The sequence below is a fragment of the Pseudomyrmex gracilis genome, unplaced genomic scaffold (assembly GCF_002006095.1).
Source record: "Pseudomyrmex gracilis isolate BER0280 unplaced genomic scaffold, ASM200609v1 scaffold_65, whole genome shotgun sequence".
In the NCBI taxonomy this organism is placed as follows: Eukaryota; Metazoa; Arthropoda; class Insecta; order Hymenoptera; family Formicidae; genus Pseudomyrmex; species Pseudomyrmex gracilis.
This window is the reverse complement of record NW_018020649.1, coordinates 636,760-661,881: the sequence shown is the minus strand read 5'-3', so window position 1 is coordinate 661,881 and position 25,122 is coordinate 636,760. Positions and strand designations below refer to the sequence as shown.

Below are 25,122 nucleotides of genomic sequence, written 5' to 3'. Positions count from 1 at the left end.
ATACATAATTTTTGATAAATATTTTACAACTGTACAAAATTATTTAAGTTAATTTTTCTATTGTACATACGTATATATATATATATATAGAGAAATTTAAATATTTGTATTATTATATAAAAATAAAAATATTTGTATACACGTTAACTTTAAATATTTATACTATAATATAAATATATATATTTATATATATAAATTACATACTTCTCTATAATTACGTTTGTGAGACATTTCTTTTTGAAATTTTTAAACACCTTGTTGCAAGATGTCGCTACTTTCCAAGGTAGACTTGGACGTCATCTGTGAAAGGAACGGGCAACCGCAAAGGGTTGTGATCAGCTGTTCCGCACTTCGAATGCCCGTGGAAACGTCATATGGGCGATTCTGAAAGTAAACAGTATCTTTTTGGATTGAAAAAAATTTGTGCCTGAAAAATGCATCACGTGGAGATCGAGGATTTTTATCATCACGACTTCACCACCGTTTCCGAATGGGAAGTGTTCATCGCGCGGCTCGAGGAAATCATGCACGAATGGAAATTACCTCACGCAAAAGTCGCGAGTCCTTTGATGTCAGGAGACTTCGTCAACTGTCAGTGGCACGAGACATCAGAGAAAATAAATTTCGCAGGTTTGTGTTTAACACGGCAGAGTAGAGATATATCAGTTTCGTTCTTGATTCACTGGACGTTTCTATTTATTATTTATTATTTCAGACGTAGAATTTTCCCTGAAATATTACAAGTTGAAAAAAGACGACGCAGAAGACGATGCGGCAAATCCCGATGAGGAACGTGAAGAAGAGTGGATACAATGTCAAAAAGACGCCTTGGACATATCCAACGACTTTGTGAGACTCGATGATAACTACATGGAAATTGTTCGTTATTTTGGCTTTAGAGAATTCCTTGTCTTGATACCAGCTCGCAAAGCGAGTTTAACAGACGAGACACGTATCAAGATTCTGTTGAGCTCGCTGACAATTGCTACCAATAATGCAAATTGGTAATTATATTCGACACTTGAAACATAATTGAATTTCTACTGCAGCAATATTTTTGTTCTAAATTTTTAATACATTTTAGCTACATTCCCGCATTGGTGCAGGTGCAGGAACCTTGGCAGAAAATGTATCTCGGTGGTTGTGCTGGCAAAGGAACCTCTGTGAATCTCGACATGGTCCATCTGAAGAAAGTTCCACCATATTGCAGATATCTTACTGGTTTGTATGTTTTATTTTTTTATTTTTGATATACTCTTTAATTATATCGCTTTTTAATTGTGAAAGTTTTGTAAAAACAACATAAGGAGATAATTACAGATAACAATTATTTGCAGGTCTACTTGCTCTTTTCAAACAGAAGATTGGAGAGGGCTGTGGAGTGAGAATCGACTCCACAAAGGTATCCGTTAGATTCTCTTATTTGTTGAAGGATTGGACTAACAGCACGTGGACGCAGGAGCCTCCGGATTTCGATTTTATGCAGGGCGAAACATTAGGCGTGGCCGAACTGGGCAAACTTCCTTTCGGAGCAACGTTTGATCCCGTCGGGTATACTTGGAAAAACGAATATGTTACTTGCTATGAAGATTACAAGAGACTTCTATATTTCTCATTATCTCGTTTTCAGAGAACTCAAACTATTCGCCACGTGGCCAGAAATGCCTGATAACGTTGTGGTGGACAGCGAAGGATACTCGGATCTCGACCCGCAACTTGCTCCCGAATGGTCGGTTCAGGTGAAAATGGTAACTTTGCCGGCTTGTTTGCTCAGCGAGTACATTACGGATTTTCTACACCTCTGTAACAATACAAAATCCATGGTGGAGTTGCTGGGCGAGAACGCGTCCTACATCGACGACACTTTGAGCTCCGCCTTGAATGTGCTCACCGAGTCGAAAATACCCACAATCTCGGCGGTCATGAGTAGAGGTAGCGTGAAGAAAAATAAAAATGTCGAGGGTCCAATCTCCGAGGAGATACTTTTGCCTATACTTTACTTCCTCTTTCCGGATGCGGACGACACGACGGTACGGTTTTATTTTCTCTTTCTCATTAACAATTTGTTTTATAAAAGAAAAGAATCCGCTTGATGTTCACTTGAACGTGTCAGACGCGCACACGTTAATAACCGCGAATTTAAATTCTCTCGCAGAAATTTCCTTACCACGACACAACCCCGAACGTAGAGGACGATCAGTGGAAAGGTGTGAAGACCTGCACGATGGACAGTCTGGTGTGGCGTTTGTCGATTGTCGCGGCGCACTGCACGCACAATCTCGGTGGCGCGACCGCGTTGGCTCAACTCTGGCACGAGTTCGTTCAAGAGATCAGATTTCGTTGGGAAAGAAACATCCTGATACCGGGGTGAGTAATGTAATTTCTTTATTTGTTATCAGCACACTAGGAGACGAGAGAAGACTATTGTAGTCGTTATCAGCGCGCACGGAAATGGAAATACACACGAGTTATTAAAGTTAAGGGGTAAAGTCAAAAAGCCTTTTGTATAAAGGCTCTCGCATCTCTCTCGTCGCATCCGTTATTCGGAGCGATCGAGAGCGAAGTCGTTATGATATGTTGTTTTTCGCTTGGTCATGATAACGCTTCTTTGAAGACAGATGTGCTTCGGCTATATAGTCTTTGGGTAGCACTGCAATAAAGATCGTGTATGTCGAGAAAACACCGTCGAAAGGACCAAGGTCGCTCTCAGACCTCGTTTTTTCTTGACGATTCGACAATCAAACATTTAAGAGTATTCTTACATAAAACACTGCTTAGAACACTACATTTTGACATTGTATATCTAAAATTGTTCGTCGATCTGACGCACAAACAATTTGCGCATCGACCGCACAAGCATCATCACAGTGTGCGAGTGCGCGCATCTGTGAGAGCTGTTTTTTTTTTTTTTTTTTTTTCACTTATTATTCGATATAAAATCCCGCGAGCGTCTTTTGAAATCACTCACAAAATTCGTGTGTCCGAATTCTCGATCGGAGAACGATTATTGAGATTATCTAAACTCCGCTCCGGTTGCTGTTTCGGCTTGAAAGCGAGTCGCACGAGCGGAAACAGATTTTTTTTCTTAAGATTTGGACTTGACATTCTACTTGAACACGCTTGAGCAAGAGTAAAAATCGGTCGGATGACACGGGGAGACCGTCGAACTTTTAAAGCGGCACGAGGCCGCTTCTCGTGGTTGGATTGCGAGCCATGTAAATATCCATGTCGTGATCGGTCCAGTTGTTCTCGTCGTAATTGTTGAGCGTGTGCGTGGAGTCCGCCAAACTGTATCGGCTCCCGGGTCGCGGCGGGTTCGGCTCTAAAGTGCGATTACGCGAACGCGGCCGTTGTCGTCGGGCCGATGAATGCGGCGGCAGATGATTGCTGCCGGAGAAGTTGGAGCGCGACATCCGCTCCGAAGCGGCCGCTAATGATTGGCGCGATTGTCGCAATTCTGAAATATGACGAAAATGTTGAATAACGCAAAGACAAAATTAAAAATTAGAAAGTGCGAGTGAGACAAAGTCCAACCGACCTGGTCTCGTGCTGACGAGATTGGAGGCCAACGCGGTGTTGGCGAAGTATCTCGTAGAATTATTGGAGAAACTGTGTTGGGATTGACCGTCGGCGATCGATCGTGCCTTGGTGCTGTAATGTCCGGTCTGGGAGCGCACATCATCGATACAAGATGCCCTGGTAATCGATCCTGAAATCCATCATTCGCGCATTTTACAGCTTGCATTTGAAGCACAAAACGTTCAATAAGAATTAGCGATCTACCGCTTGTAGATACTTGTCTATCTGTTTTTTTTTTATATTTTTCAAAAATGTAACAATAAAATAAATTTATAGACAGAATCTTTTTAAAGTAAGAACCGTCTGTAAATCACTTTAAATTATCTCAAGTTTCATTGTTTTTTCCATAGACAAGAAAATATTTATAAATGATAGAAGAACAATACCTTGCCGATCGATAGGAAAGATCCTTGGTCGCGGTATACTCCTGTTGCTGTAAGCCGACACCTGATCCCACTCCTTCTGAGTGTTGTAAGCGCTCAAGGTAGCCATTGACGATAAGGGCCCACCGGGACTGGGCGTCGGGCCGACGTTCGAGCAACAGTTGACCGGCAAGCCGGTGATCGGTCCGCCCATCTTTGTCTGATCGATGCTGTGCAGAGTGTGCAGCTTGCGGGCACGGCGTCGGTTCGCTACCACGAAGATGATCACCGCGACGACGATCGTAGCGCAAATTGCCGCGCTCGCGGCGATCGTGATCTTGTCCATGTTCGAGGTGGGCGAATTCTCCGTTCTGACTTCGCGACACTGACCGTAGGGCACATTCGCCGGCGTGATGTTGGTCTCCTCCAGCGAGACTACGCAAACTACAAGACATTCCTGCGAACACCATTTATTTGATAAAGAAAATTGATTGGAGAAACTGAGATTAATAGAAACCAACAAACTTGAATATAAAACATTTTATCAAAGTTTAAATCGAGAAAGTTTCTGACGAAAGAAACTGATGATTTACCTGCAGAGGCACGTTTTTAATTTTGAATTCTCGTTCGCTGGCCTCCAGCGGCGGTGCTTGCTTGAAACTATTGTCTCCGAACAGCCGATAGATCACCTTGAAGCCGAGAATATTTGCCGCCTCGGTGTCCCAGTATATGATAACCGCGTTGTCTTGTCTGATAACGTCTTTCACCACAATATCTTTCTCGTTCGATTTTGATTTATGATGTGGCGATCCCAGTACCAGTGGCGGTCTCGGCTGGTGCTGCTGCATGAATTCCTGCGGTTGTTTCGACGGCAACGGAGTGGTTCTCACCACCACGACGTTTCCGGTACGCGCGACGGTAGGTCGAGTCGTAGGGACGAAGGTCGGGGGCGGCGCTGGCGGTGTCGTTCTTCTTTGTTCGGTCGTCGACGGTACCGTCACCGTGGTCGTCAATAACGACGTGGTGGTGATTAATTCGGTCGTGGAGATCGTTGATCGAGCGGTCGGAAAATGGCTGCCGACATTTCCAGCAATCGTTTCGGTCGGTTCTCTGGTGTCCACGCTCTCTACCGTCCCGATCCCGACGATCTCCGGCACGCGCTCGCAGCTCATATCTGCGCGAGCAATGTGGATTTTAAAAACCTTCGAATGTGTGTGTGTGTGTGTTAGTATTTTAATATTGAATTGTGAGCACTTGAAGACATTAAATTATTTTTACACGATTTCTTTAAAGAAATTAAGATGCGTGTGTGAGAATGTGTGAGAATTAAAAATAATTGAAGGTTTTTTTAAATTAATGCGCGCAAAAAATAGTTTTTGAATTAAAAAATTTCCGAAATCTCAATTGATCTTCTCCTGTACAAAAAGTTTTACCGTCGGGATCGATGTTGTAGAAACTCTTGTCCTGCAACCGCTGCGGGCTTCCGCAAAATTGCGGCTTGCGCTCGCGACTGGTAACCTGCAGATCCCGCGTTTTGATCCACTCGACGATCCACCGTAATCGGCAGTCGCAGACGAGGAATCGCCCGCCCAGACTTAAGCCGCGTAGGGTACCGTTCAGTCGGGCGAGCGCCTCTTCCGGTACCGTGGACAACGGGTTACCGTCGATCGCGAGCAACGTGATCGTCGGGTTTCCTTGAAAGGCGTTGATCGGTAGTTCGGTGATCAGATTGAATCCGATGTCCAACACCTGGACAGTTTTATAAAAAAAAAATATATACCTTAATTGATCTACAAAAAAAAATTATGTAAGTTGTGACGTAAGGTAATTGTAGAAAAAACTCTGTTTCGTTTAAAATCCTTGCAAAAAATGTGGAAACAGAATAGTTACTAAATTATTCGATTAACAGTTTATCAATTTTCTCAGCCGTTCGCTTTTGTAAAATTTGCCGAGCTTGATTGTTCTTAAATGTGAGAATGTTAAATGCACACTTACACGAAGATCGTGAATGCTGTTGATAGCCGCTGTGGGAAAATCCGGAATAAGATTGTTCAGCAGGCTCAGGGAGCTCAGTGTGTTCCTGATGCCATAAAACGCATCCGGACCGATATTCTGGATCAAATTTCTCTCGAGATTCAGTCCCGTGAGAGACTCGAGACCTTCGAAAGCCTTAGTACCGGAAGTGCCGGGGAGCTCGCGAATGCTGTTTTGCGATAGATCGAGAAAAGCTAAGGTTCTCAGACCTCTAAGCGCTTCCGGCGCCTTCTTCTGCCGCGTACCTTTGAGATTGAGATTCTTCAGGGTTCTCTCGAGACCGCGAAAACATCCCGGTGCGAGAGTAACCTCGTTGTCGGATAGTTTTAAGGTGATCAGTTTGGTGCCGGCGAAAGCGTTGTCGTTGACTTTGGTGATCTTGTTCATCGAGAGATCGAGCACGGTGAGATTCTTGAGAGTTTTCAGAGTGGAGCTGGGAATTTCCGTAAGCTCGTTATCCTTAAGATTCAGACTCTTCAGATGATTCTCCTGACCCTTGAAACCTTCCGGTTCGATGCTCTTGATGCGACAGCCGGACAGCTGAATGTTGACAATTTTCAGAGCGACGAGCGAGCTGTTTCTTATAGTGCCGATTGTACTATTATTGATGTAGAAGAGATCAATCTGCGTCTTGGTGGCGAAACGTCGCATCGCCGACAGCAGCTGCTCGTACTCGACTATGTCGCATTGCACCGAGAGATCGCCGGCCAGATTGTAGTCGCAGATACACGAACTCTCGAGGTCCACCACGTGCTGCGCCCATGGACAGACGGACGTCGTCGCCGCGACAACGAACGCGGCTGCCAGCAGCAGCAGCAGTTCCCTCAGAATTACATCTGGAGAAAAAAAATCAGAATACAAATTTACGAATAAGAAAGAAGAAGTGGAAGACAGAATAATACTTGGAAAACAATCTCTTTTATTCAGACTTATAAGAAGATACTGTTAGATATCTGACTTTTCGAATAACAAGGATGTCATTTCGGTTGTAACGTTGTTGGAACGTTAAAGAAACGTGTCTTCTCAGAGAAAGTGCCAATTCTTTCGGGCGTACGTGGGTACACGTGTGATTTCGAAACGTGTCGCAACGCGGCACGGCCTATGTATGCTGCATTCTCTCGCACAATTATGTCGCTTTTCATTATAATGCCTTTCGCGCCTCCCTTCGGGGAGCCTTGGAACAGGCCGTTTCACAAACACGCACGCAAAATGCCATCCGGCCATTTTCGCATCCGAGCATTTGCTTTATACTACCGAGCAATAATTCTGCTCTCGTCGTGTCTCCGTTTCTCGCGTCTCTGTCGAAGAAACGGAGCATGCGATTCCGCGTGTTTTTTACGCGTAACGTTCTATTAACTCCGCTATTGTCGGTGAAAATCCTCCTCCGGCGAAGGAAAATCCTCCTCCCACACTATAAACATCTTGCGTAAACATTGTTTTGTTTTTTTTTTTTTTTTTTTCCTACAATGATTTATTTATATATACATTCTACAAATCGTAAAACGGTCGGTTTTTAATTACAAACGCGTGCGCCGCAAGTTTTCCTCGCAACTTCGTTACGCCGTGCACGGTCAATCGTTGCGATAATGACAGAACTGATCCACATTTCTCCCCATATACGAACGAGACTGTTCATCGAGATTATGCGACGAACTTTGCCGAGTCGGAGATCAATTGTTCGTTTTTGAGCCGCGATCGAAGAGACAGTCAAGAAGAGAGAAATCATCGTCGCGCGATATTCTACATTGGAGGAACATTTGAATGAGCATTTTGTTATCCATGTGAGCGAGCTATAAATCTTTCCTCCCGGATAATGAAGTTTACATCAGGAAACAGAAGAATTTTTTAATTGAGATTAATTGAGATCTTCTAAACATATACGACCGCGTAATCGAAATAGATAAGGGACACGTAATTCTCTCAGTTATAGAATTATAAAGAGAGTTAAATAAATATACACAGCGCTCGAAAACGCTATTATCGCCGTTACGTTAGATTTTGATCTAACAAATGTCCCGCGTAATCGGACTTTCACGAGAGAAACCGAGCAGTTTAGGTCTCTTAATGATAGGTCGATGTAATAACTATATATACACATATATATTCACGCAATAATATAATTGCTAAAGATAATTTCTCACGACACTCGGCAAGTTTCGATCGAGAAAGCGAAAGAAGTTTAACGCAATGTAAGAAAGAAATTATTCAAATAATAAAATGCATTTTTTTTTACTCTTAATCATTTACATCGATAAATCCATCCGTTCGGGATCTTGTGTTCTCTCGCGGTTTCCGTTTGTGATTCACAATCAATTAACTTTTCGCTAGATGGGATTTTCGACTGCGGGTGAGCGGTAAATTTTTTAATCCGGAAACAAATGACATCATTTGCAGCCAGAAATGCCGCAGGAATTTGTGGCACCGTAAGGTGCGTGTGGCTATCGATAGCGAGATCGGACCGGAGGAGAGACACGTATATATCGCGCGTTATAACGCTCAGGCCGTTGACTCGTAACGGTTCGGTCTATGGGCTCGGGTTCGTTCAACGAGGCGTTCCTTCTCGAGCAGTGGTCACGCCGGCTTTTCTTACGCGCCGCGATTTTCCATGCTTATCGTATATCGCAACCGCGTATATCTCGGCCCAACGATCTTCCCCTTCAGTTCAATTGTCTGTTATATCTTTACTTTTTTTTTTTTTTTTTATAGTTTAAAAGTTTTGACGCTATTCTGCGCCCTAAGCTATAATTTCGTACACACAAAATTAAGTTAGTAAGAAATACATATGTTTCTATATATTTATAGGATTAAAAGAATAAATAGTCGTAAATTTTTCAAAATTTTCAAATCGTAAATTTTTTTATTTTTATTTTTTTTATTTTTTTACGCGCGCGTTTTCAAGTCCTCCGCGGGTCGATGCGTCATTTATTATGCATTTGCACGCACGGTAATGACTGCTGGACTATTACGCGCGTTGCGCCGCATTTCCGTTTCAACACCTCGGAATATCGCGCGAACCTCGGACTTTCGAGTTTTTTCGCGCGCCAACACGCCCGCGAATCTCTCGCGTGAATTCCCGCGAACTTATATATTTTATCGTGCGCCACACACGACGTGATTGCAGCGGTGCATCGGTAATCGGCGGCTTCGCCCGCGGCCAGGAACGCGGACAGGTAGAGAGTAAAGTAGGTTGAGCGTTTAAAACAAACGCGCGCGCGAGGCATATTTAATTTTTATTGCATTTCCGATCTAGAGAAAAAATACAAAAAAAATACAAGCGCGACATCGAATATTTTGTTTTCGCACATTTGTTCGAGACAACGGAGAACGTTAACGGTTCACACACCCTCGTTTCCAGAAAAATTAATTTTCGCATCGAGAAATCGTGGTTGTGTCAAGGCCGATAACAGAGTTGCAACAGACAAGCGCAAGTGTCGTTCATAAGAATATTTATGAAGGACGGCGCAAGTGCAAAGAATATACGCGTATATTTGTGTTCTGTAATATTTCCCACACAAGTGAATAAAGACGCGCGCTTACAAAAGCAGCTTTCCCTGAGAGATTCCGATCGTTGGCCTTAACGCGATATCGTTTCCCTTTACCCGACGCGCATCGGGAACATTTGGCTAAGTTCGCGGAACTATTTAGCCCAGTTTTTTTTTTAAATTTATTAAGTTGGTCTCGCGCGCAATTAGCGCAACAGATTTTTCCCCACCGCATTATTTCCGCGCGCATCGACACTTCCGACACTGCATAAACGCTCTCAACGACTTTATTATTGCCATAGGCCGCGTAAAATCTGAGAAAACGGCGCTCACCTTTCACATTTTTCGCGCTCGCCGCGAGAGATGAAACGCGCGAGACTTCCGGATTAAAAAAGGGTTCGCGAACGAAGCCACGAGGGAGTCACCTAGATCGGTCTCTCTCGGTGCAATAACGCGCATTCCCGTCGGCGCTCGAGGCCGACGAAAGGAACATTTGCGGACCTTTCACTCACGATCTGATTGTTTCCGCGCAAATATGTAATTCGTGCTCTTTTCCGATAAACGCGGATATGGCGCCTTTTCTCTTTTCCTTCCTGAGCGCCGCGAGAAGAAAAGCCTGGGAAAATATTAAAGCGGGATCCAAGACAATGCGCGAAAATAACCGACGTCGATCACCGGCGTCAGGTGAAACACATACCTACTGTCATTATTCTTATGAGCGCGAAGCGCGAGAGGTACATTTGCGGATTTCATATTCAAAGTGACGTAATATTCATGTAACAATCATGCAAGGCTATCTTTTCTGCAACGGCGGATTGTACTAAGTGTTGGGAAAAAACAAAATGTGAAAAAAATAAAAAAACAAAAAAATTAATTCGCAAAATTGAACAATTTCCAAACAACTTCCAAAAGAGAAAAACCTCGTGTTCTCACATTGTAATTCGATGTAAGATATTGGGAAAAATTATTGCGTTTGTGAAAAACTTTTTAGAGCGCAATATGAATTCGAGTCTTTCTATGTACTGATTAGAAGAAAAAAAAAAAAAAAAAAAAAACTGAGAATGCGTGGGGCGCGAGTAATGAATTAATTAAACTGGCCGTCGTCGTTACGGCGCGCCGGATCTCGGAACACTTGTTAATGAGAGCACGCTGCGCCAGTTAGCGCAGCGCGCCTTATTATCGTTAACTATAACGTGCAGGGCTCGTTGCCCGATCATTATTCGCTATCGCAAACGATTCGCCCGAGAAGTCCATTTGAATCATCGAGAAACGATTCCGGACTAACTTCCGGTCTGATCTGAATTTCATTTCAGTTAGAGATTAGCTGTACTATATGTGTATATATATATATATATATACATGTGAGGAGATTAAATACTCGACGAGTATTTGTTCAAACGTTGAACATTTATGAAAATTTAATTACAACACACAATTACTTATGTTGGAACATGGATGTTTTTTTTTTTTTTTTACTTTAATACATTTTAATTACATACGTCGTGCGCGCTTATACAATGCGCAGCTATATCTTAATGTTTTCGTGTTAATCTCGAAACCAAGGGGGGTAATCTCGTTGAGAACATCACTTAGTTACGTGGTTAAGCTGGTGAAATAATTAACTCGCAACAAAGCGCAATTAGAGACTGCTTCCATCGCACAACTACGATCGGTGACGTTATTAGAGTATGACCGAACGATCATCTTCCACTTCCTGGATGCCACCGACCTTGCGTGCGATGCATCAGTTGATGATTGTGCGGTTAGGAGCACATGTTTTCGATCGGTTATAACACTTATCGATCGTCACGATATCGATTACGTTAGAAGATGTATCTTATTAGCGAGCAATATTTATTAATCGCGCTCTCACATTCTCTCGAAAATTTCATTTGCGTGTTCTGTATTTTTTTTTTTTTTTTTCAATAAATTGGAAATTTCCAAATCTTTTGAACAAGTGGTAACGACATAAAATAATGTGTCATTAATTTCGGTCTGTGATCGATTGAGGTTTTCGTGCGCAATCATCATGTTGCAAGCGTTGCGTCGAAATTCGATCGTCTTCGAAAGATCGAACTGAATTTTTATATCGATCGCGATCGATACATCGCGTACAAGCACATTATGGCAGGAAGATTATTAGACTGTGATAAAGAGCGATATTGCCAGTATCTACGTATCTCGTAAGCACTGCTACTCGTTCGTGATGATCAGGATGATCTTCAGGCGGAATAATCAGGCGACTATGTTGAATTTCAATATGAAAATTCAGGTGAGAAGATTAAGATTGTCATCTTGTTTTTTTAATTTTTTTAGCGACAGGTCACGACCGATGTGATGAGACATTTGTGTGCCGCGCGAACTGATCGCGACTATAGGCGAGAACATTTTTTGATAGAAAATAGAAGCGCGCGCAACATTGAACTCCCGAGAAAACGGGACGCTGCGTTCAATCGTTCTTGCTTCTTCCACCTGACAGAACGCGATTAATTTGACGAATGATGCGTTAACCCTAATCAGATCGGGTTTCCCTTAAACGGCGATGCTTCCTCTTCGCGTGACAGCGTGATTAGTCATTGGACGAAAGAGCTGCTTTCGCAGCTGTTCGCGAGAACTCAACCTGTTGGCCGATCGTACGCGCGTGCAAACGCGTGCAACGCGCACGTGCAACGAGCACATACACCTATATTACCTGCCCGCTCAAGGAATCCGATCCTTTCACTTTCGTTCTCTTTCGGCTTTCCGTCTCCCTCTCTCTCTCTCTCTCGCTCTCTCTTTCTCTTTCTTTTCTAGCCCTTTTCTTCTCTCTCTCTCTCTCTCTCTCTCTCTCTCTCTCTCTCTCTCTCTCTCGCAGGACAGATATATTATTATCGGCCGAGATTTATACACAGGATACACGGATCGGGATATATTGCGTTATATTGTAGCAAAATCAACGGCTGGCCAGCGGTCGTGTCAATGTTTCATTTGCGACTAACGATCAGTTCCCACGCGATTAATACATCGATATTTTTCGCCGATAAATAACACACACACACAAATACAAACACTTGCTTTCTCTGTGCAGCAACAACGAATTTCGACACATTCTCGGAAATGGCGAGCAATTCTAAATTTTTTAGATACTTTCCTGCTCGAATGGCACAGAAATTATTACAGCAAAAACCCGTTCGCTTCGTGCGTGCATCGAAAGTAATGACGTTTTTTTTTTTTTTTAGTTGCTTTATATAAAAAAAAAAACGTCAGCGAGTTATGAAGCGAAATGAATTTTCCAAGAATCCCCCGTCTAGTTGTTAGAGACGTTATCTCGCGGAAATCGCATCAAATTAAGCAAACACGGAGAAAGTGCGCCTACTTTACATCTGCTCTAATTTAGATTTCTGCAATCCTCGAGCGAAGGCTCCGTCTCTCTCTCTCTCTCTCTCTCTCTCTCTCTCTCTCTCTCTCTCTCTCTCGCATCTCGCGTCTTATCTCACGAAAGCGGAAAGTGCATTCTTCGTCCGAAGACGTATATACGCGCTGATAAGATAAACGGTCGTAAAGAGGTATATATTCTCGCGACAAGTATCGCGCGAGTTGTTTTACACCGAGAGGTTGCTTTCGCACCGAGAGCGGCTGCACGCAGCTTCGAGAAAATGGGAGGCAGTGTGCCGTTGCTTAATGATACAAGCAATCGATTTTACGGTTTGTGAAATATTCACACATACCCCCCGAATAGAGCAAATAAAATCCGCGATTGTAATCGCGAGTTGACATATAAGTCCCGCGATTTTTTACAAGACGCTCGACATTTGCGAGGTGACGCATCTTCATCAACGACGCAGAAATTCCGCGAGTCCGCTGAATAGGATTCTTGATGGCATTTCACGCTCATATATTCAATACGCGCCTTTCTTCGCAAAAGTTTTTTACCGAGTGCGCAAGATATCCCGGACGTGTGTGTGTACCACGCGTATACATATAAGGCTGCGACGAGACGTTATTAATCCTGCCCGCGGTCCTCTATCCGCGAGGCGGAATACACTTGAGAGGCGTTCTCGAGTGAGTCGTCCTTGGATTGAGCAAGACACTCAAGCAAGCAGATATCTGTCTATCCATTCGCGTGTTTATAATCTACACCCGTATACGCTATTTATCTATATACATTCGACGAGAGATATCTTAACTTATTGCAACTAGACGAGAGCTTCCGCAAATAAAACGCTCGACGTAAATAGTAAAAAAAAAAAAATGTAAACGAAAGGATACAAAAGCGGATTTTACAAGACTAATAATCGGTCAGAATTGGCAAGTGCCATTCATCTTCTGGGGTTTCTTCATCTTTTATTATTGTTGCATTCACAGCTCGAGAGATCCGTTCGCGCGCGCGCGCGCACGCGCGCACGTTTATATCCTTGGCCTTTCTCGTGCTTCCTCGTCGGATTTTTACGTGGCGTGTGCATTCTGCCGCGGCTGTTCGGTTTTACGACCCGCCGAACTTTCCATATGCCTGTAACGGTTCGCGCTACCAGTCGGCACAGTATGCCAACCGACTATCTAAGTACTGTTACCTGTTCCATCTCTCTTGCAGGACGCGCACATACGCGGCCAACGGACGTTGTCGAACAACAAGGAGAGCTCCCTCGAGCGAATCGCGCGACCGCGCGACTATTAAACGCGTGCCGTTCTTCGTCAATGATGAGACTTACACCGCGCTCTGATCCCTCGTCGGAGTTAATCGGTCGCTCGTTGCGAACGCCCAAAGTACCTTCGGTTATTCTCAAACGCCTCAATTATAGGTAGGTATACGCGAATCGCGCGCGGCGAAAGTTCACCGTTCGATTTTTTTACGAGCGCGCGCGCGCGCTGGGCGAAAATGGAAAATTAGCCGCTCGTTCCAGTTTTGCCTCCGTAAATCCGCGGTATTTTAGGCGCGGCGTTAATTCGCGCTCGCTCCCGCGACGATTAAACCTCTCTCGCGAGTTAAAACTCGCCTCCTCGATTCGGCGCGCGTTTAATTCCTCCGACGTTCCGCAATATGTACAACGGCAAATAAGACGACGCCGTATTGCACGCCGCGCATCTTATTCTCTCGCGAGCGCGGGGACGCGAATCGCGCCGCGGTTGTTATTATGTGCTTCTCGTTCGAGTGTGTCTCGTAAAAAGAACGAGCCGCTCTCGAAATCGTGGCCAATTGACGTCGACCATGGCGATTAACGTTTCACGGCCTCCGGCCTCGGAGGAAGACAAATTTTTGCACCGCAAGTTGTTTCTCTTGCAAAAAAGCAAAGACGTGCAAGACGGGTAAAGGGCTCTCTCGATCTGCAGCAGTGGCTCTCAATTAACAAACTTCTTCTAATAACGAACATATATATCCATTATCATGATCATGACAAAGATACGCAGTTATAAATTACAAAATTATGGGATTTAAAAGATTCGACTTGACTAGAGATACTAATCTCTACTAATTTCTATTAATACTTTGAAATTAATTCCGTTTGCGGTGGTAAATTAAAAATAATGCTCGCATTTGCCATCCGCGCGAGAATTAGTGATGAATTATATTTCGAGCCACTTTGTGGCTCGAGCAACAATTGCTTGTCATATCGCGAATTGGGAGCTTCGTTACGCGGCAAAAAAAAAAAGTACGCGCTGCGCATTAAAAAACAACTCGAAGACTAGACGACGCAATGGGATGTATTATGACGATTCGTTCTGCTCGGCGGAACACATCGTTTCGGCTCGATCCATCGATCATCATACGCCGATGATGATCGGCGTTACGGCCGGCCGCGCTCGATCAACGCTCGCTTTTCACTCGAGAATGTCCCGGCCTGGCTCGCGATCCTAATGCTCTCTTTTCGACGCGATTATCTCGGATCTCTCGCGAAAGAGTTTTTCTACTATCATCCGCGCTCATCCGAGAGAAGAAGACGAAGAAGAAGAATAGAGGAATCCTCTGGCCGGCTTTCTCGCCGCCTTCTTCGTGCTTCATCGAATCGGAATATTTTCTCAATGACGCGCGTCGCGACCTTCGATCAAACGAATTAGCGAAGACGACGAGATTCGATTGCGGTGTTCTGTCTACTGCGACAGAAAAAAAAAAAAAAACAAAAAATGAGAAAGAAAGAGAATGTGTTTTGGGAAATTATTGCAAAAAAAAAACTTATATATATCGGAACAATCAAAAAATGTATGAGAGAACGATCGCGTAGAGAAATCTTGTTTACAATCTTTATGAAATTATATATAAATGCCACCATATGATTCTGTGCACATGTACGGAAACCGTATACACATGTAACGCCATAAACGTCATTCTTGATTAATCATTTCTCAACGGGGCTTGCGCAATACAGGTGAGATGCCCTGGAACTCTATGATGATGTTTGTGCGCGTTGCGTTTTCTCAAGAGATAGTTAGCTTCCTTTCGCAATGCCGAACCGCGCAAAATACACATGCGTCTTCGACACTAGACAACGTGTGACATATGAATGGGAGGGCAAACAACACGTTGGAGGACAACAGCTTGCTCTCTCTTTCTCTCTCTCTCTCTCTCTTTCTCTGTTTGGAGTATCGTCGTTCAGAATATCTCAAGGATTTCGACATTCCTTCAACAATTTCGCGACACAACAATGCACGATGTTCATACACGAAGCTATTGTGCCTAAAAATGGTGAACGAATCTCGAAGACGGACAGCTGATTGATCGACGAGATAACGATCAGCGATTAAGAAGAACGTTATCGGCATCGACACGCAAATGAATATTAATTGCGTACGAGCTGCCGTATCTCGGATCGGATCACCGTCAAAATCAATCACGTGTCTTATAGTCGTCGAAACACGTTTGGCAAATTTTTCAAGATTGAATCTGAATAACGCTCGAAACTTATTCGATATGCAAACAACTTGCGAGTGACGAATCCAAATTTTCGCAAACTGTTCCACAAGTATTAGGTCTACCGGAAAGTTCTGTCCGTTTTTGGAATAAAACAAAATACAAATTTTTCTTACCGTCAATAAACTTTATTAAATAATATAATTGCCATTATTATATTAATGATTTCTTGCCAGCGTGAAGGCAATTTGTATATCTCATTTTTGAAAAATTAAGAAAAATTTGTATTTTGTTTTATTCCAAAAACGGACAGAACACTTTCCGGTAGACCTAATATATGTTCGCGTTCGAGAAAAAATTCTCTCTGATACGCATCTTATATACATCAAAGAAAGCGCGCTGCTTTTCAAGCGATGTGCAAACAATGCCGTAACTCGCGTTTTCTTCGACCAACAATGACGGCTTGCAAAATGACTACGAGGTCTATTCTGCCTGCTTCCCCACTGACCCCGTCAGAGAGAGAGAGAGAGAGAGAGAGAGAGAGAGAGACAAACGCGCCTTTCTCGCACACTCGTCAGTTTTGTGAAAAAAAAAAAAAAGGAATTCGTCCGCCGAATTACGTTATGTACGCGACGTTTTACTTGAGATATGCCGTGTGTGTGTGTGTGTGCCGTGAGAACTGTCACACAATATATACCGCCAGGCCCGTAGTCGGGCACAATAACGAGGAAACGCGCTGAGCTAGCCTCAAGACGTGCGGGTTAATTACCGCCTTCAAAATTCTACAGTCGTGCGATACAATCGTCCGTCCATGTAAAACTGTGAACCAGAACGCGTGGCGACACGTCGCACATTTTGTGCGTTACCACGCGTTCAAGTCTCCAACGCGCGCGCGTCGACGTTACGTCTCTCTTTTAAAACTGCGGTTTCCTCGATCGGAGTTTGACAGCTCGCGTTTATTTATTGTTAATAACGCATTTGTGCGATCGATTCATGAAAATGTGCGTCAAAATAAAAATTAATATTTTGAGCACTTTGAAAAATGTTGCGGTTATTTTCGTTCTATCTATATATTCGCTAAATCGAATTTTTGCTCGGGCGAGATGCGCGAGCGAGAGAAGTTGCAGGAAATGGTCGGCCGAGATCGATCGAGTCGTGACCGGAAGAGTTATCGGGCGGCAAGGTACCTCAACGGCACCCGCGACGGAAGTCGAGAAGCGGTTCCGGAAATGAGAGCTGCGACGTTAACTCGGTTTCCCTCGGCCTCTGGGATGTGGGTTAGGTCACATCGAGTTACACTCTTCTTCTTCTTCTTCGAGAGGGTCTCCACGTCGTGATGATAATCTCGACGAAGAGATAATCCGCGAGGATTCACCGATGACCTTTCTCGGTATTTCTCACGTTTTTGCGACTTTATTATTATTTTTTTTTTTTCGCGCGAAGTAAGATTTTCAAGCGTGAAAATCGCTCACAAGAACGACGCGATTCTCACGCGTTATCCGCGATTGTCGTCGATTTTTTACGTACATACTCGCATTGATGCTAATTGCAGAGTAGTTTACCCGCTTTAAATTGTCGCTAATACGCGACAACCGGAATTATCGAAGTGGCACGATCTGATATGAAAAAAAAAAAAAAAAAAAAAAATCACGCTGAAGCGCGCACCTTAACCGCGTGTAATAATACTCAGCGCGAACAATGGCGCTCATTAATTGCAATTGGCGTAAAAGCGACGCGGCTCGTTAAGAAGCGACGACGCGAGTTGACATTTGCCTCGCGATAACCGTTTTTTTTTTTGCCGATGATTTAAAGTCGGAACGCTCTGTCAACGTGTCTCATCAATTTCAACTTGCGTGAAATGGAGAAAATTTATGATTATTTTGTATCATTTGTTTTCTTCAGGCGCTCTTAGACGCGGTGTAGGTTTCCCCAGTTGACACACATTATCCTCGAGGCGTTACGTCATTGATAATGCGAACATTTCAATTAATTCGACCGATACGGTGGCGGTTGTTAAAGTAAGAAGTGCAAGTAATCGCGAAGGAATACGGGGGTTGACGACAGACAAATCGAGGCAGGAGAGCATCCATGGTCTGATGGTCACGGCTCGCGGGCAAACGGACCACCATCGCCATGCTCGTCGGCCCCGGTTCGCGGGTAAACCTCGGCAATTTCTCCGTAATGGTTGCCAGACAGGACGCCATTACCATACGCCCTGATTTTTCTTCTCAGACCGACCGTGACGTGGTTGCTTCGCGCTCGCGTGCAATCCCAAAAGCCAACGCGGTGCCGTTGAACCGGATTGAAGCTTTCGCGAAAACTTCAAGCGTTCGTCCGAATAAAACGCGAAACGAAAGTGTCGAGACGCTTCAGTAACGCTGTCTTTTGTTTCCGCAAATTATTCAGAAAGAAGTAGAAAATATATGCAGATATTATTGCACGGAAGTTTACATTGCGCGGTTTGACTCGGAATATTAAACACGGTTATACACTTGATACTTTGCATCTTTTTCATCAAGTGCGTATCGCTCCGAGTATTTTCGATTATCCGAGTCACCAGAGTGCTGTTGTTAAAAAAAAAAAAAACTATATTTCCATCCCAATATAAGCAATATTCTCTCGCTGCTTATAGGGTAAAAGACCCAATTACTGTCATCTGAATAATGAACTCTGGCGTTAACGAATTGTTTTTACTATTTATTTATCAAAAACATGTGTTTTTCTTCTTATCTGATATTATTCAATGTCTTTAATACAAGAAACAAAATAATACCACCTCTCAAAATTTCTATTTTTATTTATAAATTTAACAATTAAAAAAGAACGATGCGAGAGCTATTACTGTCTACTAATTTTTTGTTATATTAATTGCACTTAAAATTTTTTGTTATATTAATTGCACTTAAAATTCTATGTTAGATTTTTTTCATGCATAACTTTTTAGGATTTATTTAATATTTTAAATAAAATAGCTTAGGATGACAGTAATTGGGTTTTTTACCCTACTCACGAAAAAAAATATTTCCCGATCTATACTTACGCAACGTTTACATAATGTTGCTACTCACGCAGAACGGCGCAAAACAAGATTAATAATTTGATATAAATTCAGGAAGAGAGAGAGACAATCCACGAGAAATTCCATCCAGATTTTTCTTTCCGCGTTGGATCGTTCTTCTCTTCGCTCTGTTCGTCTTCTGTACACTTTTATCGCGAGAGAAATATAAATTTCACACTCTCTCTTTAATTTTTTTTTTTTCTCTCCTTTAATATCGAGTTCGAAATTGCGCGAGATATCGTTCCCGATCACTTGGTCGATCGATCGAGCGGAAATGAAAATGCAAGTTCGCGAAGAAGACGTCTTCTCTGGGATCATCTTGCCCGTTTGTGCGAAGTGCTGTGATAGCGCGTCGCCGATTCTCGATAAATCTGTATTTCTATCCGTCAATTTCTCTCTCAATGTGTGCATCTTCTTTGATGATGTTTCTCGCGGAATTTGTAAGAGGTGTTAATATCCCCCGACACGAGATTCTCTGTACCTAAATAACGCTTCTCAATCTATCGCGACGCTAAGTATGTATGAGAATGTATTGGCTAAATAGCGTGATTGGTATAACAATTGGTATAATAATCCTCCTCTCCCTTCGCTTTCGTCGTTTCAGAAAATCCATGTGTTTTATGTTTTATTCGGCGACGTTATCGTATAATCTAATCTCTCTCAATCTTCAGTTTTGTCTTTATAACGAATTCAAATGCAGCGAGCGCAAACTACCTGGTATTTTGTCTGAAATACGGGAGGATTATTACCCAGCGTGTTTATCGTGTATCTATAGCGCGGTTCAAGGTCGGACGGTATACGTTGAAGACGATAGCCGTAAGATGCGCGCGTAGGTGCATTAACCCTTCGAAGAGCGTCCACCGCCACGCGACGTGGCTACAAATTCCATGAAGAGTATAACGCTGGCGCTCGTGAAAAAGCTAGCCGTATAAACGTATAATATTTTTGTTGAGCTGAGAGACAAATATAAAAAAAAGAAATATAAATCGATCAAAAGTAGATCGATTTCAGTATTTTCGATTATTTTTAGAGAATGTTCATTTTCTTTATATAATATGTTATAATTATATATTATAATTATGTACAGCGTATAATATTTAAATATTAATAATATATATTTTATATATAAAATTTATTTTTTATAACAAAATATAATTTAAGATGCACGCGGTATTAATAATTCTTTTTAATAAAGAAACTACGCGCATCTTATAAACAAAATTTAATATCTAAATTTATATTTCCGTGTTTATTTGTTTTATTTAATTTTATTGAAGATCTTACGTTTTGGAGATTTGTGTTGTCTTAGATTTTAGATACAAGAAACCGGTGTTTCGAGGTGTTTAATAATTCTCTGCAAGTCTTTCAACTAATAGTACCGTTACTTTTGTGAGTCAGGAAAATTTGGAATATAAATTAGTTGGAGAAGACATCTCTTTCTTTCTCTCTTTCTTTCTTTAAGATAAAATTATCTTCAGTTCTGCGAGATGTTTTCTACAAGATTATAATTTTTGATTTTCCAAATAGAATATATATTCACTACTCACTCATAGTTATTTGTGTCGTCTTCTACGAACGAGCAGTCAAAGCCATGATGTTTAGCCGCACCTCTCTGGGAATGCACCCGGTCGCTTTACGCATGTAAATACACCGCGTTTCCTTCGACTCTTCTGAGGAGAACAGAGATGTCGCAGGTGTAAATCCGAAATCCTCACGGAATACGACAAATCGAAAAATCGCGTGCGCTACGAGCCGTTCATATCTCACGTTAAAACAAAAACAAAAAAATAAAATAAAAGAAATAGAAAGAAAAATTTTTTCGAAAAGAAAATTCTGCACTTCACGACGAACTATCGATGCAAGTCGCGAGCGCGGACGTGGAGGATTGCTCGGTTTTTCTTCACCGTTAGCTCGGCCGCCGCATCGCGGTCTTCAAGTCGACTGCAAGAACCAAGCGCGGCCGCGTCCGGCCCCCGGTAGAAATCCTGTCTCGTGCCAGCAACGTGGTAGGGCGAAGTAAGCCTTCGACGGCGAGCTTCGTCATAGGCTGGATAGAACATGCTCGATTAGGCTCACCACCGGAGGGAAAATTTCATCGAGGGCGGGGAGTTGACCCTTGATGTTTGCGCCTCTTCTTCATCTCCGGAACATCTTTTGACACTATTCAAATTGTTTCGTATAATTGTCCCCTGTTGAAGAGAATTTGTAAAGAAAAAATTCCGTGTAATATGTGTCTCTATATAAAATGAGATAAATATATATATTTTATATACTTTTAATTATAAGTATACAAACAAAACAGTTTTTGTACCTAAACAAGCAATATTTATTATGTAACTCGTATACACATATCCGAGATATAAAAATACATATTTGAAACAATTATACTATAAGAATAAAAAAGGGATAACTCTGAGAGAAACCGAAAGAAAGGTATTTTAATTACATTGATTAATTATTTTTTGAAAAATTACAGATTTAAAATTGCTTTCCACCGTCAGCAATAGGAGAGACGTGACTGTGCGTCGCACAACTAATTGACTGCGCGCGAACACCGCGGCGCAATACCGTTATGCGCGTGCATGTAAAAATATTGAGATTATGCGGGAGGCAAGTGATTACGCTAAATCGATGACCGCCGACGTGAAACTTACCTGTTAATTCCAACATCCACTTATACGTCCAGTATATACTTTACGGAGCGTTTTCGCGTATACGCAGTAGTAGTGTGTAATTTTTGTTACTCAGAGATTTTCGGACTGGTCGAGACATGGGAAGTGAATTCAGGAATCTCTCTTTGTTACGTCTGGATCATAAATTATTTCGGTCGGCTTGGAGCAAATGCGGCAAACAATGAAGGACAAAAGAGAAAGATTTAGAAGTGACAGAAGCGGCTTCCCAGAACGAGAAGGATCGTGAACCTTCTGTCAACTTTTTTATAGCGCTTTCATTATTTGTCTTAATTATTTTTTGTTTTTGCGAAGATATATAGAGACGGCGCGAACGAATATATGTATATATGTGATACAATATAATCTTTTGTCTTTATCTTTCGTTTCTAGAATCGGGCCTGGTTTCCCAGATTCCGTTCGCACGTGCTTGCTGCATCAAAAGTTACAGGTACGTGAATTACCAAATATTTTATGTAACGCTTTATGTAACTTACAACATCGGTTACGAGCGCAAGTCCCATTGGGGGCGTTTGTTCATTACGTTTTCTGCGTGCAGATGATGAACTGTTGTATCACGAGGAAAAAAACGCGAGAGGAGAACGCGCACAGATCTCAAAGTATGGAAGTCGACGATGTGGAGGAGACAGGTAAGATTCACATGTTCTCCGATTGCGTGCTTTGATACGCGCGCCGTATGAATGACACCCAGACGAAGAGATGATTTGATTTGTTTTCGCTTGATTTGCTTGTGAATGAAGAATCGGAGGAAGAGGAATTCTTCGAGTGCAGAAGCGAGGAATTAGACAACGAGGAGATTTCGTCAACGAGGACGCAATTGAAGGCAAAGCACCTGCTGTGGAATAAACCAGCGGGACGATTAGCCAAACACCCTTCACTCAGGTTGGCGTTCTGTGACGGCCGCAAATTGGCCGCGCGCGCGATTCGCGACAACACATAAAAAACCTTAATGTTTACCTTAATGTTGTCTCAAACAAACTCATTTTCTTGATGTCTAAAATTGGAGTTTCTCTATCCGGCTGGATCATATTTTTTCACGTATTAACTCTTATTGTCATTAAAAAAAAAAACTTCATTTAAATTATATTTAATAATTGGTACTTCTCAGAAGAGGCTTCTCGATAAATAAAATTAAATATTTTTCTTCGGCTAATAATTTCAAATATCTCTCAAAATTTCTCATTTAAAATCTGCGCGCGTTACTCTCTGTCGGCGAAACCAAGTTTGAAAAAGTATTAGCGATTTGGTGACTAATAAACGGGTTGGATATTGACGATGCGTAGGCTGATTCAAACCGGAGATCCTCTTTATCTACCAGTCACGCAGGATCCCGTACCGAAGACGGAGGATCAGCTGGAGGAGGACGCGCAGGTGATGATGCAGCTTGGCACCGACAAGTATGCCTCCGAGATGCGAGCGCGAATGATGAGCGCGTCCTTGTTATCCGATATGGAATCTTTCAAGGTGCGTGTGTAACATCATGCATATTGGTCGTCTAAATCAATTTTTTTGCGAAATACATCTATACCTCTTACGATAATGTAATGCAGGCAGCGAATCCGGGCGCTGTGCTGGAGGACTTTATTCGATGGTATTCCCCGAGAGATTGGATCGACGAAGAAGGCGTTGACGAGTGGGGACAAGGAGCAGGTTAGCGCTTGTTCTCATCAAAACAACATTTTTGGACATATCGTTGCATGTGTGTGATGTTTTCAATATTTTGAAATACAGGCCACTTATCGGCGCGCATGATGATCCCCGATAATCCATGGTCAACGACGTGGGCGTCCGCTCAGCCGGTTCCTGCGCATCGACAGAAACGACTGTTCGACGACACGAGAGAAGCTGAGAAAGTTCTGCATTATTTGTGTTCGCAACGAGTAGGCCAAATCGCACAGCTTCTATTACCGAATCTGACACACGCCGCGCTTTATACCCTGAGCCTGCAGAAACAGGAAGCTTTGCCGAACTTGCCCGACGTAGCGCAAAGCATACTCAACAAGTTGCAAATCGCAACGAAGCCTATTCATCAGAAGTTGCAATTGTACGAAGTACGTCTCTCTCATCTGAAATTATTATAGTGATCTTAAGTTTTATTGTATATTTTACATTTGAACGTATTAATAAATATATTTCGTATAAATACGACGAAAATAAGAATAATTAAAATAAAAGTTTTGCAAATGGAATTTTCTAGGTTTCAAATTAATTTTTCAGGACATCACGCGCGACCTTGAAAGTGTGGAAGCGTTGGTCGCACAGGTGAATTCGCTACAGCACAAACTTGGCGGAAACAACGATTCCAAAGAGTTGACGTCTTTCTTAATTCAGCTGATGCGTGGGAAAGAAGTGAGCGTGCCCGGCGGTTCCAGAGGGGATATCGGAACTCGAATAATAACGATGTTTCACGATGCTCAAAAGGTAAGCGATACTGTTATTATCATATCGTCACTCCCTACGTATAATCCCGTAACTCCAAAACGCAAATTTTAGAGGAGAGCAGTTTAAAAGTTCAAACCTTCATATAGTTTCTCTAGTTAAGGGATCTTTCGATTTTAAATTTTTACCTTACTTATGAATATTTTTTTTAATATTTCGTGACCATAGAACATGACTTTCTAAGTGTCACTATGTAATAAACTGAAAATCTCGAATGTGACACCTATGTAATTATACGTAGGGAGTGACGATATGACAAAAACTTATTATGGTTCAAATGTAAAACACTTCAATTTTGTTCTTCAGGCTGCTAACATGATGACGTCTGTCGGCAACAGCAACGACGCGACAGACGCCGCGGGAGATGGCCGACAGAAAATGTTTCCCGAGCCATCCTGTAAGGAATTCATTCTACGTACAATAATACCGCGGCCGTCGCCGGCCTCCACGCCTCAGCCACAGCGGTTATACGCGTGTCTCAAACGAGACGACATCTGTCTGGCCGGGTTCTTTTCCGAAGACACGACATTCCTATAAAATCCAATACGGAATTCGCTATCGTGGCGTAATTTTTAGAGACAGAATTGCACACGTCCTGCTGAGTTTATCGCGGCTACTTCCTTCGTAATCTGTGAGTTCTCGAACGATCATCCAT

The 25,122-nt window shown here is 42.6% G+C and overlaps 2 protein-coding genes across 2 annotated transcripts; one reads left to right on the top strand and one right to left on the bottom strand.

Moving 5' to 3' along the window:
- Positions 1-272: 272 nt before the first annotated feature.
- LOC109854440 (rab3 GTPase-activating protein catalytic subunit) lies at positions 273-25,027 on the top strand. Its single transcript, XM_020427527.1, has 14 exons — positions 273-630; positions 716-1,004; positions 1,085-1,221; positions 1,338-1,551; positions 1,631-2,030; positions 2,156-2,367; positions 22,401-22,458; positions 22,567-22,657; positions 22,769-22,910; positions 23,312-23,492; positions 23,579-23,678; positions 23,760-24,079; positions 24,246-24,449; positions 24,774-25,027. Exons 1-14 carry the CDS (start codon positions 435-437, stop codon positions 25,002-25,004), a joined length of 2,775 nt encoding a protein of 924 aa, XP_020283116.1. The 5' UTR covers positions 273-434; the 3' UTR covers positions 25,005-25,027.
- LOC109854442 lies at positions 2,882-21,265 on the bottom strand. Its single transcript, XM_020427529.1, has 7 exons — positions 20,886-21,265; positions 5,937-6,811; positions 5,375-5,690; positions 4,535-5,115; positions 3,966-4,398; positions 3,539-3,709; positions 2,882-3,457 (listed from the first exon to the last, which is right to left on the bottom strand). Exons 1-7 carry the CDS (start codon positions 20,887-20,889, stop codon positions 3,171-3,173), a joined length of 2,667 nt encoding a protein of 888 aa, XP_020283118.1. The 5' UTR covers positions 20,890-21,265; the 3' UTR covers positions 2,882-3,170.
- Positions 25,028-25,122: the final 95 nt, after the last annotated feature.

Bases quoted from the DNA above. Each gene is read 5' to 3' on its own strand.
- LOC109854440 (XM_020427527.1), top strand. From the start codon at position 435: ATGCATCACGTGGAGATCGAGGATTTTTATCATCACGACTTCACCACC. The intron at 22,459-22,566 runs GTACGTGAATTA...TTCTGCGTGCAG, and splicing joins TGCTGCATCAAAAGTTACAG to ATGATGAACTGTTGTATCAC. The intron at 23,679-23,759 runs GTTAGCGCTTGT...TTTGAAATACAG, and splicing joins CGAGTGGGGACAAGGAGCAG to GCCACTTATCGGCGCGCATG.
- LOC109854442 (XM_020427529.1), bottom strand. The intron at 3,710-3,965 runs GTATTGTTCTTC...GATGGATTTCAG, and splicing joins CTTTCCTATCGATCGGCAAG to GATCGATTACCAGGGCATCT. The intron at 3,458-3,538 runs GTCGGTTGGACT...GTCATATTTCAG, and splicing joins TCTCGTCAGCACGAGACCAG to AATTGCGACAATCGCGCCAA.